The sequence below is a fragment of the Oculina patagonica genome, chromosome 9, assembly GCF_052425735.1.
Source record: "Oculina patagonica isolate OP01 chromosome 9, crgOcupat, whole genome shotgun sequence".
Classification (NCBI taxonomy): Eukaryota; Metazoa; Cnidaria; class Anthozoa; order Scleractinia; family Oculinidae; genus Oculina; species Oculina patagonica.
Window position 1 is genome coordinate 23532205 of NC_135766.1, and position 14953 is coordinate 23547157.

General features: G+C 40.2%; 3 protein-coding genes across 4 annotated transcripts; 2 read left to right on the plus strand and 1 right to left on the minus strand.

Moving 5' to 3' along the window:
• Positions 1–173: 173 nt before the first annotated feature.
• Positions 174–4820, minus strand: LOC144665993 (E3 SUMO-protein ligase NSE2-like). The gene is made up of 3 exons (XM_078527328.1): positions 4526–4820; positions 1348–1543; positions 174–469 (listed from the first exon to the last, which is right to left on the minus strand). The coding sequence occupies exons 1-3, from the start codon at positions 4777–4779 to the stop codon at positions 242–244; spliced, it is 678 nt and encodes a 225-aa protein (XP_078383454.1). The 5' UTR covers positions 4780–4820; the 3' UTR covers positions 174–241.
• Positions 4821–6552: 1732 nt separating this feature from the next.
• Positions 6553–8470, plus strand: LOC144666047 (uncharacterized). The gene has a single exon (XM_078527401.1). The coding sequence runs from the start codon at positions 6814–6816 to the stop codon at positions 7846–7848; it is 1035 nt and encodes a 344-aa protein (XP_078383527.1). The 5' UTR covers positions 6553–6813; the 3' UTR covers positions 7849–8470.
• Positions 8471–10823: 2353 nt separating this feature from the next.
• LOC144666904 (uncharacterized) lies at positions 10824–14873 on the plus strand. Of its 2 annotated transcripts, XM_078528343.1 has the most exons (3): positions 10824–10920; positions 12221–12326; positions 13384–14873. In XM_078528343.1, the coding sequence occupies exons 2-3, from the start codon at positions 12302–12304 to the stop codon at positions 14397–14399; spliced, it is 1041 nt and encodes a 346-aa protein (XP_078384469.1). In that variant the 5' UTR covers positions 10824–10920; positions 12221–12301; the 3' UTR covers positions 14400–14873. The 2 variants fall into 2 exon arrangements, with proteins under 2 accessions (XP_078384469.1, XP_078384470.1); XM_078528344.1 differs by lacking the exon at positions 10824–10920 and having other exon boundaries at positions 12027–12326.
• Positions 14874–14953: the final 80 nt, after the last annotated feature.

The window sequence follows — 14953 nt, forward strand, 5'->3', positions numbered from 1 at the left end:
ATTTCGAGGGGCCGGATTTGAAATTCAATGGCGCGCGTGCAGGCTCTCCCTCGGTGTGCCCGCTTCGCCCACGCACTCGCGCCTTCGGCACTCGCGGGATCGCGCCTTCGGCGCTCGAGCAGTTCAATATTCACGTTGCCCCCGAATAGAGAGCCTGCTCGCAGGCTAGTAAAATTAAGTACCAATAATGTATGTTCTCACTTTTCTAAATAAATTGTCAACACATAAATCTCTGAACTTTTCATTTTCTTCTATTTTTTCGCTTAATCGAATGCTCCAAGGCTTTGTTGTGCTCCAGGTCAGCTCTTGTGAGTAATTGTCCACAGACAGGACACTTTGCTCTTCCATGCCCCCGGCCAATGTGCTGCATAATAGCATCGTGGTCGTAATTATGGCCGCAGACTTTACTCTTCATGGGTTTGACCATTTCCTTTAATGTCAACGGGCATTTTGTTTGTTCTACTGGGGCCTGAAAAAACAATGGAAAGATGGGAATCATAACAAAATCTGGGTGCAAAGGATAAACATTTTCAGCATTAGGGTTGTTTACAGGGAGATGCGGTGGCCTACTGATTAGTGCGCTGGATTCCAGACCCAGGGGGGGTACTCCGGCTTGTAAATGATGGGGATGATCGAATGGAGGCAAAATTCAGGACCCAAAAAATCCCTAAGTCTTCCGACATTACCCAAAAAAATCCCTGAACCAAAAATAACCCCCCAAAAAATCCCTTCTCAGGCTTGTCAAATTACCCCTAAATTGCCAGGAGGTGCAATAAAATAACACAAAGAACGCTTGTTTTGTTTATTCATCGCCAAGGCCGCGCCAAGGCACATTAGTTCGTTTTTAATACCCAAAAAAATCCCCTATCTAAATCAAGATACCCCAAAAAATACTTGCCAAATTTTCCAACCCAAAAAAATCCCGGAATCGAAAATTTCAAACCCAAAAAAATCCTTCGATCATCCCCGTCATTAACAAGCCGGAGTACCCCCCTGGGATTCCAGATCAAATCCCTGGCTGGGAAAATTGTGTTGCGTTCTTGGGCATGACACTTCACTACAGGTCATATTGCCTCTCACCATCCAGGAGTATTCATGGGTACAGGCAAATTCAGTGCTGGCGGGTAACCCTGCGATGGACTAACATCCCATCCAGGGGGGAGTAGAAATACTCCTAGTCACTTAATGCCACGGACCGGGATAGTCTCCGGCTGTATGAGCCACTTGGCCGGAGGCAGACTTTACCTTTTTAAGGTTGTTTACCATTTACCGAAAATTTCTGGAAATTTGCCTTGGATGTAAATTGAACACAACTTTTTACAAAGGCTTGTGACACTGTTTTCTCACCTGCGACATAATGATATCTTCATCTTCCAGATCTTGTTGTGTGCTAGCATTTGGCATTGGTTGTCCTTGATGGTGGATGTTCCACACCTTTTCTCGAAATTCTTTCACCTTCGGATGAGAATTTAAGTCATAATCCTTATCACTTGCTTCCATTAACTTCTGCTGAAAGATCTCCTCAATGTTTGGGATATCCTCACTAAATTAAAAGAACAAAGATCTCTGTAAGAATATAAATTCTCTTTCCTGATCTCTGTTTATTTCTTTAACTACAAACAGAAATGATGGGATCCCCCCGGTTTACCTCGGTGTAAAAACCTGTGAAATTTTCCTTTCTTTTCCAGCTATTGTTTTCAAGTTCTGTATTGTTTTTAGGTTCTTTGTTTTCTTGCTTGTTCTTTTGTATCAGTCAATTCCAAGCAAGATCATCCCCCTCCCCTATGCAAACCCCGGCATTTGACTTTTCAAAATGACTGATCAAATTCCCCACTATGTGGGCCAGTTGCACGTCAAATGCCCCACCAGCCCGGGCTGAAATGTCATTGTGAGTCGATTTTCTTGTTGAATCGCGGTCATTTTGCCTACGAGTACGAGCGGATTCGCTAACAACCATTTACCTTCTGGTTAATCCTTGGTCTAAACGGACAATCATGCCCTATTTATCAGCCAATTTTAATAGGAAAAGATAGATACATTGAAAGTAGCTACTTAACATTAACGTAATTAAATACTAACTTCATGGCTTGAGCTCGATGGCGTTTTATAGTTTATGACACATGTTGTCAACGGTCAAATGCCCGACCATCTGGGCTTCTGTTTGATCAAATTTCCCACTATCTGGGCCTCAGTAGCGGTCAAATGGCCGGGGGTTTGCCGGGGGGGGGGGGGGGGATGATCTCCCTTGGAATTGACTGATACATTTGTTTTACGTCATTGGCGAGTTTCACATGTTTTTTTACTTTAGACTGTTAACAGCCCCCTTATCGCTTCGCTCGCCGATATTCTGATCTCTCGCGTTTTTTTCGTTGAAAAATAGAGGCTGTCACAGGTAATTTGCCTGAAGAATCACACATTTGATTCTTGCGTTTGGTTCGGCACAGTTGTAGAATCATACGAATTATTCTTTATGATTCTCCACAATAGTAGAATATGTCATTGTATTCGGAAATAATTTTGTTGTGTGTAGAATCAAACACTAACGATCTAGTGTATTTCACAGGTCTGTGGAATCAAGCGGGAATCACACGTATTATTACTTATCATTCTCCGCAAAAGAAGAATACATCGCCATTGTATTCGGAAAATAATAATTGTGTATCCTGTAAAATAGTTAAAATAAATCCAGTTGTATCCCTATAATTCGAACCTTCCGCTATCTCGAATCTTTTCAATTCCCCTCCAGGTCATTTTCCTACTACGTTTAACCATCGATAACTTTATCTTCCGTATACCGGTAATTCCAACCTTCTCGATTTCCTCTGAAGGCTTGAATTGTCTGTAGAATCAAGCGGGATGACAAAATCGACCAGCTGCAGTTTTACAGAGAATATATTTCGCCATCAAAACAATTAAAAGATGTTACCCAAGAATGCATGGCTACAGAAGCGAGGCACTTACCACTTGACTGTGCGGCTACACAGTTGTTTGAGTCTTTGTATAAACTACAGTAGCTACTAAACATGCAAACAGTAATGTAAATAAAGCGTGGAATACTTCGCGAAACAGAGCGAAAGCTGCTGCATGCCTATACATTCTAATTTTTTTCAACCTACCGCATGCATTTGACTTTCCAATGAATTATATGCCTGATTCTTCAGGTGGTTTGTCAAATGAATATTTATTCCAATGCTTGATTCGACAGATGAATGTTTGATTCTATTAAAGGAAGACAATCCGCCCAATGCTGCTTGTCGGCAGCGTTTGCGCGATGAAAGTCAGCAGTGGAAAGCTCCTCTTATTACTAGTCGCACTTTACCCCCATATATCAATAAAATAATCAGAACTCCTTCGCCGGTCCTTAGTCTGTTACCTTCACTGTCTACCTGCACTTCGTGTCCACAATACTTACACCAGGAAATTGAGCCAGCACTGCAGTAATCCGTAAAATGCGGTAATTTTCATTCGTGCCTCCGAGACCGGGAAACGGGAAATATTAAAATGCGATGGCTTCAACTAAATCAGTGACTTATTACACAGGTATGTAGAATCAAACAACAGGCTAAAATATCTCTATATAATACAATTATTCTTCGAGGCAATCCTTTGCGGAATCACACGATTTATTTCCTAAGTTTACAACCATGCGTAGAATTGTTTGGATTTGATTCAGCCAAATTGTGTACGCAATATCATTCACGCAACTGATAGAAGGGTACCTTTACGCACCTATTAATGCTCAGAGGAAATATCTGATTTGTTTATATGCACGCATGCTCAGTGATGACATGGACAGCATAGATGGTACCACAAGTGTTGCAGGTTTGTAGTCCTTATAACTCACCGGAACTTCACTGTTAACCATCGAAGATTAATGGATGTTTCAGACGAGTACACTACTCAGGAGACCTATGCCCACTGCTGCAGCTTATGCGGAAACAGTGGCTCGCTCAAAGCAGGGGTAACTTTTTACATAACATACTTACCTACTTTGTGACTGATAACTCAGCCAAAAAAGCCGCGAAGTGTTTTTTTTAATAAACATAAACTTATGCAATATTCTCCAAAATTTCGGGTTTTGATTCAATAATAATGGCTATTTGGTTCTTCGAATTCACCGTATGATTCTACACGAGATTTCATGTTTTCCGCACATGATTCTTCACATTGTTTCTCGAAAACGTTTGATTCCTCGCATGAACAAAATAATAATTTCACGTGTGATTCCACAAATGAACATTTGATTCTTCGAATATGCCGCATTCAAGCGCTTGATTCTTCAGCTGATTTCTGTGAAATCATACGCGTTTGATTCAACAGTGGATATTGAAACAACTGTAGAACAATTGTGGAATACATCGATTGATTCATCAGGCAAATTACCTGTGTGTGGAAAGCCTACCTTTACAGTCTGTATTGATGGCGGCTAAACTTCAGAATACCCGGCCACATTAGACAACAACGAATCCACACTTATAACCAGTGCTAGCTCAGGGCACAAATGATCTCCGAAACAATAACTCACCTAGATGCATCATATTGTCGATTAAACTCAGCCTTCGCGAGATCAATAGCTTTCTCCCACTGCTCCAACTCACGGTTCATGTCAATGTACTGAAGCATGGTGTCCTCAAGCTCCTTCACTCGCTCGCTGTCCTGGCAAACCTCCTCTAAATCTAACGCAACATCAAGAGTGACACCTAAGCCATTGTCGACATATTCTTTTACTTTCTTGACTTTTTCGACGGCGTTTTCCACAGCTCGGAAGTGTGCAGGCATGATCGTCGCGCAGTCGAAATTTCCAATATGGCGCCAGAATTTGGCGCGAAGGAGTTGTCATGCGCAGTAATGGAAACGAGCGACGAGCGCACGTTTTGGTCAGCGGTCCAACAATCAATTAGACGGGGCGGGGAGGGGGAGGGGCACTGGAACGAAGTTGTTGAAGCAAGGGAAGCAAGCGGAGGTTTTCGGAGTTCAGTTCTTTATAGTGGAGTCCCGGCCGGGACCCCCGTCAGCGAGTGAAGTGCGAGGCGAGCGCGAAGCCGTCTTCAGCCGTCTAATCACGAGCGACGTTTCCTGTGATTTCTGTGATCTATGAATCGTGCTCAAACGAGAAGCACGCAAACTGTTTGTTCAGCTTGCCAGAATTAGATTTTCTATAAATCCGTCAGTGAAAGTAATTCCCAAGTCATTTTCATATGGTGTAAGAAGGAGGCAAGAGAATACTCATTCTCGTCCCCAGAGACACTTTTCCCTCTTAGCTGGCTGAGCCTGGGGCACGAGGAAAAAGTGGCTTTGGGGACACAATATTAGAGCTTTCCACAAGTTGCTCGAAATTTCCCGAAAAGTTGTCCGTAATTTCTCAAAAAGTTGCTCAAAAGTTGCTCCAAAAATCCAAAAAAGTTGCTTCTGATAATAAAAGTTGCTAGAAAGTTGCTCCAAAAAATCCAAAACGCTGCTTCTAATCGGGAATTTCTCTAAATATATGCTAATTTCCCTTTGAGGGTAAGATTTCTAAGCAGGGTTATGCATTTTTACAGCAAAAGAAGTATCTAAATAACATATTAAGGGGAAATTTGTTGACTAACAAGGATTTCTTTACTGAGAAAATTCGTGAAGATATCGATCACGTCACGGTTATGTTTGCTGACGACTTTTGAAATGTTTTCAGAATACAGAATGAGCCGAAAGTTGGAACGTCTTCAGTATGTTCCTTGAAAATCTTCGGCAAACTTCGTAAATCTTCGGAAACGTTCGTATTGCCTTTGAACAACACTCGGATAATCTTCGGAGATCTTCGGTCTGTAAATTGCTCAAAATGCAACAAGTTGCTCGAGAGGAAAAAAGTTGCTCGAAAAGGAAAAAGTTGCTCGAAACATGAAAAAGTTGCCAAAAAGTTGCGGAGCAACTTGTGGAAAGCCCTAGGACACATCATATGATTGGCTAAATTTTTAACAAAGATAATTTAATGATCTTTAATCTAGCCAAACAAATCAACCGTAGTAAAATCCCTTTCAACAAAGGGATTTTAAAACGGTTGATTTGATTTGTTAAATTTGAATTTCCGTTGAAGATCTAGACAATCAAATCATGTGTCCCCAGAGCCACTTGTTCCTTGTGCCCCAGGCTCAGCCGGCTAAGAGGGACAAGCGGCTCTGGGGATGAGAATGGAGAATACTTCATATTTTCTGGATATAACCATCTAATAACCATCGAACAGTTCCTAAACTTAGAATGGTTGCTTGGCATGGTTGCTGCTAGCCTGTTCCAGGCGTTCGCCGTTTTTCGCGCTTCCCAACTAACCGAACGCCTGGAAGAGGCTAGGTCGCTGCTGGAAGGGACCATATTCAAGCTTATCGCGCGGTCGCCTGGGAACGAGGCAGTTCCAACAACGGAGAAGCAGCTGACAAAGAGTAATTAAAAAAATATCGCCATATTACTGCTTTGACGTCATCACAATCTTAAACGTCAAAACGTGACTAAAAACGCAAATAAAGCTTGACATCATGTTATTTGCTGATTTCCTTTTTAAATGGAAAAGAAACCCTCACTTGACGTATAATTTAAGTCATATTTGAACAGTCTGACTCGCACGCGTGCACGAACACAATCTTCTGAAACACATCATTATCGTTCTACTCTCGAAATTCAACCATTGTTATTTTTTCACGTTTCAATTCACTGAAATCAAGAGAAAAAATATTTCCTTTGCTCAACGAGGGAGACTTTTTTGTGATCTGAAATCAGCACTGTTCTCTTTTACCACGAGCACACGGATCGGAACGGAGCTGTTTTCAGTGGTTTTATTCCAACATGAACTACTCTTTTAATGAGTCGGCTGAAACAAGAAATGATACCGCGAACCACGCTAGTGAAATCCTATGGAATCGTTTTCTCGTCATTTGCCTCGTCTCCGCCGTTTATCTCTCCGTTTTATCAGTTCTAACTACGCTTGCAAACGGTATTTTGCTGGTAGTACTGTACCAAGACCCTTTCAAGACATTTCGTCACCCTCCAAGCATCTTCATCACTGGGTTGGCACTCGCAGATTTCTTCACAGGTATCGCCGTGGACCCTTTTTTCGCCTATTTCTACTTCGAACTGTACAAGGACACGATTAGCAGCGAACGTTACAACTATACTTTAAAAGCTGCGGGTGTCCTCTCAAGCATAACAATGAACGTATCATTTCTGACGATTCTGTTCCTCTCATGGACACAATTTATAGCAATCACCTTCCCTCATCGTCACAAACAACTCGTCACATCTCGCCGAGTGGTCGTTTGTGTTTGCGGAATCTGGGTTTATTCGCTGCTATTTTCCTGCTCTCTTCTCGTGGGCGTGCCGGAGCGAATTTTTCAAAAGGTCGACGTATTTCTGAATCTTTCCTTGATCAATGTCCTTGTTCTGGTCTCTTACATTGCACTGCACATTTCATACCGACGCCAAGTTAGCCGGCTAAATCCTGCAGACAACAACGCAATCCGAATCGCTGATGCTTCGGAGCACCGCCGAAAAAGAGATCAGCGACATTTCGTAGTGATCAGTTTGTTTCTAGCGACTTGTCTTCTCGTTTTCATTACACCCGTGACAGTAATGTGGTATTTGACACTTTACTGGACACCGGAGACCTACGAAGAACGAGTGAAAGCTACGATGGCGAATATCGTTATCGATACAACACTGTTTCTCAAGTTCTTGATTGATCCTTTTATCTATGCCTGGCGTCTTCCGAAGTTCAGACAAGCCATGAAGGAAATTTTTACTCGAACGCGCCGGTCCTCATCTGTGGGAGTGCTGACTTTGTACAATTTAAACGTCCATGCTCTTACAAGCAGAGTGAACTAAGAACCTTAAAAACCCAAAAACGAATGCTTACTTCACGTCACGAAAAATAAAAGCTCAGCGAATCGATCAAAGAAAGAAAGAAATGTGGGTTAATAACGAACTACGAAATGCTACGCTAAAAAGAGACGGAAAGAATCGACTAGACTTCAACTAACTTAGTGTAATTTTGTACATATTGTATTTTAATTTATATCTTTGTAAAGCACGCGATTCATGATCACTTGAATTGTTCTAGATTCGAAGTACTAGGTTTCGAAAAATATTGAAGGACCGTAGCAAGGGTTAACCATAATAAAGATTGAAAAACGATCTCCGGCTAAAAAACAAGAGCTTTCGACTGTTCGAACTAGTCTTTGACGGGTAAAAGTGAATAAAGGATATTTTCTACTTTATTCACTTTTACTCGTCGAAGACTGTAGATCGAACAGTCGAAAGCTCGTGTTTTTTAAAGTTGTTTGGCCAGAGATCGTTTTCTAAATTTTTACTGGTCTATAGGTTTTATCAGAATAAGACATATTAAATAAGTGAGCATGCATCATGACAGTGTAACATGTAGATCGTTAAAGCGCGATTCAGCAAAATACATATTTACATTCGATTCGAAAAAGCACCAGCACCTCAATTGAAAAACGTTTATTTAATGCAAACCACTGATGTTCTGATCTAATTCTGAATTTGAATATTCAAAGGTTTTTTTCGTATCACACAGGTAAACCATTATACTATTTAAAATCATGCGGGCAAGCTCTCACATTAATTTTTTTTCGTATAGAAGTATTTAAAATCCAGTACTGTTTGCCAAACAGCATTTGCTCGAAGTATATGTCAAAAAAGTTAATTTTAATGTTACAGTTTCACCCGCAAAACATACATGTTAGCGAACTGCATAAAAGATCAAACAAATCGAACGTAAAACTTAGCGGCGAGAAATGTAGGCCGCTATTTTTTTTTTTTTGCAAAAATTGCCGGGCTAAAACAAAGCTCTAAAACGATTGTGAATAATGTCCTGAATTCGAAGATAAATCAACATTCATTTCATGTTTAAGCTAAATACACACAGCGACAGGCTTTATTGTCAAGGATGTAAATATATTCAGATAATTTTTCAATAATTAAAAAAGTTGAATTTTGCAATCAGAACAAAACTGGGTTTTTATACACCACTTTGTAATGAATCCTGTCCATACATAAAACTAAAAACGTACAGACCTTTAAAGAATAAAAATCATTTTTCCTGAGATTTTTTCAAATACTAGGGCGTTCGGATCTTAACAGCGTCTTCAAACAATATTTTCGGCTTCAGAATGACGCGGAGTTTTCAACCTGTGGAAGATGGGAGGGACAGAGGAAGGGGAAATAATAATTATTTAACTGGCATTATGTGTACATTTTTAGCGTAAAATTGCAGCCCGAACTTTCTATCAGTTTCAGAGGACTAAAATCGCCACCTATTGGCCTGTATTTAACACATATCTGTGTAGTACAAGACTAGTAAATCGTTTGATAAGCGTGGAAAGTACACGGCGCGAGAAAAGTGAGAAAGGGGTCTTAATTGCACGTTTTTCTAGAGAGAAACTTAGGATCAGTGATCGGAAGTTAGAAAAAAAATCGAAAAGATTCAGCTGAATATTAATAAAATGAGACGGTGTACGTTTCAATAAAAGACAAGTTAAAACCAGAGTTGCCGCATGTTTTATCATAATATAACTGAAGGCTGGTTAATTTTGTCTTTCATAAAGTCCATCCAAAACATCCCGCCCAGCGGCTTTAATTTAATGACGGAGGATATTTCATATATATTATTAGTACATATTATTACGACATTTCTGTAACCAAAGTAATGTTTGAACATCATATTTGGTTCATTTATATTGAAATAATTAGTAGACATAATGTAAGAGGAAATGTTGAAGTTTGTTTGATAGATATTTCCGTTCTTCTAATTGCTTGATGCTCTGAAAAAAAATTCGATTCCCATGATAAACAATTGAGGAGAAAATTTTTTATCTTCCGAGTTGTTATTAGTCAAAAATCAGTCAATCAGTCGCCATTTTGTTATTGACCAGACTGTAAGGATGCCTTTCAGCGTGGAATAAATTTATCGAATAGCAAAAGAAGACAAAAGAAAAAAACGGGTGAAAACTATGCAGTGCTTACCTATTTATTTTCAAAAAGTTATTATTATTAGCTGTAGGAAGAACGGTAACCAAAGGGTTGCTGCGCTTCCCTCCGGATCGAGTGGCCCGGGTTCAAGCCGTGGTCATTGTGTTGTGTGGGCAATAAACTTTACTTTCACAGAACCTCTTTCTACCCAGGTGTACAATTGCAAACGGGTACTGGCAAATTTAATGCTTGGGGGGGGGGGGGGGGGGGTTGCCCTGCGATGGAAAAGCATCCCATCCAGGGGGAGTAGAAATACTCCTAGACCCTTTACGCTACAGAAACCAGGATAAGCTCCCATTCAGGAGAGAGTAGAAATACTCCCCACCGCCTCATACTACTGAAACCGGGATGACCTCCGGCCAGATGGTCCACTAGAATTGAACGCAGACTTCAACTTATGGCCTATAACTTCGCTTAGCGTTGAACAAGAAAATTATATTAGAAATAAGAGAGATTCATCCATTCGCGTCATTTTCTTTTTATCATAAAGGCTGTAGTTGGCAACCGAAAGCTTAATTGTTACAATTTTTTAGCCAGAGAACGCTTCAAATTTTTACATGATTATGAACCCTGGTTACTCTTCCATTTTTAAGAGAGATTTAGTTGATTTGACACCAAACTCTCCCAAAAAATTTCAAACAAAGATAATTTTAAGATGTATATGTTTTAAAGTTGACACCGACAAAACGACAAAACACAATTCCGCTCAAAAGGCAAAATTGAAATGGCGGACAATAAGCCACCTGAAGTCCCTACCTGCCTTGCGGGCGTCAAGAGTGTTGCCACCTGAAGCCTTGTGGGTAACGACAGCAGGTCATTAGTTTTCAAACCGGTCGTGAAAAATAATCCGCCAAGGCGCTAGATGAAATTAAGTTTCAAGAGATCCAAAGCGAACTGGAAGCCATTAAGGTATGTTAAAGTATTTACGGAAAACATTTTAGTATGTAAATTCTTAATGTGGAATTTTTTTAATCTCTTGACCAAATTTGACCAAAACTACAATCGTTGCTAACTAAACAACGTTGCTTTCAAGTTACATTCAACACTTATAAATTCATTTATTTTGATGTTAAATTCAGCTATACGAAAGCCTTGTGAATATATCTAGCCCTGTCGCCATTAACACGATAAACATTATTTCGTAAAGAGACAATCGAGTTCCAAGTTGATTTTCATTCAACAGTTAAATTTCCAAGAGTGATCGAAATCTATTTTCTCAGTACCAGGAACATATTGTCATGCAATAAGGCAGGCTACGTGACTAAAGAATATCCCAGGGGTCTCCAGGACGGGATTCTCGTCGGAGAATTTGTATAAAGTCCAGGAAGGAGAACAATCTGGGTATAGCTCAAGTATTCTTGGTTTGCAACCACGTGACAAGGCGGCCATGTTGGATGACAAAACAATAAAACATGTTTTTGCGGAATTTGCATCATAAAAAAGTTAAGTTCCCAACGGAGGAGAACGCTTTGTTCCTGTCATCCAACATGGCTGCTGTGACGTCAGCTGCAAACCAGCAATTATTTGATTCCTAATATACCAATATATTATTACAAAACAAACTACAAACAAAAAGCTATAGTGACTTATTTGCGACAGTTTTCAATACAGTATTGATCGTGCATGATCGCGAAATCCTTTTTCTTTGAAGAAAATTTAAAGCCGGATTTCGTGCTTTATCCAAACCACCATGAGAGAGATTTTTTCATTTTTTCGCCCGTAATCCTTAGTTTTTAAGCTGTAATTTTAACTTTTAGTGTGTAACGTTCATTTTTTTTTTGTAATGCGCATTTGAACATTTACGTATGGAATTTGCGCACAACAAATTCGTAATTATTATTATTATTATTATTATTATTATTATTATTATTATTATTATTATTATTATTATTATTATTATTATTATTATTAATCCTTACCTTTGATGGGAAAAACATTGAGGTTTTATCTTAAACACCTAAGTGATACCAGAATCTACAATGTGCCTTACATCGCTGGGAAAAGGGGCCACAAACATCTCCGCTCCTTTACATGGGAGGCCCCCTCTCCCCCTCCCTTCCCGTGGTGACGGATAATCCTAAGGTGCCGGGAGCATTGTCTTGATGTACCAACAGATTCTGAGAACTTATTTAAAGAAATGGCTATTTGTAAAGAGAATTGAGTTTAGTATCCTTGGATACTAAACTCTGTTGTGTTGCTTTTTCTACAGAAGAATGTTGCATGCTGCTTGTCAGCACAAAGCTTGCCGCTGTCAAGGCGCTTCTCGCTGTGTCTTGCATGCACGGTCGCCATGGTTATTTTAACAATTTATTCAGGTAAGGACTCTTGTTCTCCTCGAATAACAGTTCAGTCAACTCTCTCTAAGACAGACACCTTCGGGACCGGCCGCAGCTGTCCGTCTTAGAGAGGTGTCCGCCTTGTAGAGAGTCGAGGTAACATGACACCAGTAATTCTGAGATAATAAATTTTAACCTTTGCACAATGCAACAAACCTTTGCTAACTGAAACAAGACTAAATTAATAAAAGGAACGTATCTGCTTGTTAAAGCAAAAATTGAGAGTTTCTACATACTGTAGTACTGTAAGTAGAAAACGACTTCTTTAGTGTCCATACACGTAAACAGAGGTGGAGGTGGAAGTCTTATAGAGGTTTCCGTTAAGAGAGAGTTGACTGTATAATAATCATCAAAACGATATCCTTTGTGTCTTAAAAAACTACAATCTCGGACAAAACCAGCTGAGACAAACGAATTTAGCAGATTTTTCGCAGTGGAAAGCTTGTTAGAAACATGCTGTCCCCCTCTCCCCCAACTCAATGTTGTTTTATGGGGTTTCCAATTCACCAGGCTTTGTTTCCATAAAACGACAACATTGACAACATTGAAAAAGGGGAGGGGAGATTGACAAAACAGAGCTGTAGTACCAAAATTGTTGAAAATAAGCACAGTGGCTCAAGCGTTTTGTCCGATATTGTAGGTGCTGTCTGCAACACCGGAGTTTGTTTCCTTTTCCGGTGGTGTCAAAAAATCGTCTTATACCTGCGCACAGTTACGAAAGAACTACCGAAGTTTTGGGCAATTATAGGGGACCAGTTGACTACCACTGTTGTGTGTCACGGAGATTGATGGTCAGAGTTGATTTTTCGACGTATTCCCCAAAGGGGGACTGATGATGGTGATAATGAATATGCCATATACAATTACGAAAATAATCCCTCAGAGCCCCGCCCATTGGATAAAATTTAATTTTTCCTCAATGTCAACCTCCATCTCGTGGTAATTAAATTGTTTTCTCTGTTGTTGGTTTGGGGGGGTTTTGGGGGATTCCAGGGGAGTATTTTGTTGTATAATTCTCATCTTTCTTTAATTCAAGGTTACAGCTGCACGAGAAACATTAGTTTGGAGAAACCTCGAGATCACCGCTCTTTAAACACGGTTGCTCCAAATGAAAGCCGTCAGATTAACAAGGAAAATCCCAGCCCTTGTCTAAAGAACGCCTTCAAAGACATCTTACTTGTTATTGTCTACAATTATCCATTCTATGACAGTATTCCTCTTCTGGTTGCTTTGTATAAACCTGCTTTTCCACATCTAATATTCTGTGGTCCGCCCCACAATTCAACGCGCCGAGGTATTCTTACAGTTGATATTTACAAAGGCATTGTGGGATACGAGTGTCTTGGCAAAGCAATACGAGAACATCCAGGATATAAGGGATATTTTTACATCAGTGATGATGTCATACTGAATTATTGGAACTTCCCGGATTTAAATCGTGAAAAGATCTGGGAATCGTCATTTTCGTTTGGTTCTACTCCTGTTTATGAGCCCGCGAGCACTAATTGGTACTGGTGGGTATCTCCGTACGGTTTGAATAACTGCCGAAGAGCCTGCGAAGACGTGGCGAACATGAATTCCGGACCGAAGAAACTCAACGTAAAATATCATTTAAATACTCTTTTCAAGAACAGTAACGGGACACTGCGATGCTTCAGCGGTCGCTCCGACATTTTGTACATTCCGCAAAAGCACGCCAAAGCGTTTTCAATTCTTTCAGAAACGTTTTATGAGCGAAAAGTTTTCCTGGAAATTGCCATACCAACTATGCTTCGCTTTCTGGACAGAAACGAGAATATTGGACGCCTTCCTGGTTATTACATCTCTGGGGACGTTAGGCGAGGCGACCCTCGAGTGACGGACAGCAGGTTTTTCTGGTTTGTTTATTTCCCGAAAAACAAGTTATGGTTCATTCATCCATTTAAACTTCATCAGCAAGAACTGGATAGCAAGTTTAACTTGGTTATGCTAAAGTTCGTTCTGATAGAGAAAGTCAAAGCGCTAACGAACTGTAAGCCAACGCCTTTGTATTTAGGTAGACAGAAAACGTAGGGTGTTTTTTTTTAGGGTTTTTATGAAGTGAAACTTTAAACAGCAAGGGATCGCATACGATAATGCTGCTAACGTAGGATCTTCAAGAGATCCAAGCTAAGTTAGTTCAAACTTGATACAGTGTATGGGTTATTGTAAAATCTATTCACGTCGGCTTTCGAGCTAACGTATCATTTAGATTTGCTACACCGCGCTGATGAGTCCCAATAAGGACGAAACAACTGTCCACGGTTGCAACCTCACTTTATTAGTTCTAGTAGTCGTGTTGGTGTCTCGCAAAGTCTACTTTTTACGTAGTATCAGCCTTGCTGTATTGGAATTGTATTAAGCTACATAAACTATTTCGTAGCAGACCTTGAAGATGACGCAAACTCTGGATCTGTTGTTCTTGGGTGATCAACTACCTACCTAGTCTACCTACCTACCTACTAACCTAACTATAAGTTTAACAGATTAAAATTCAAAACAATAGAAGCTGCTTTTCTTGGAGGCCGTGTTTAAATGTTTACCAGAAAAATATGGAACAAGTAGTCGCTATTGCGGGCACGCACGTC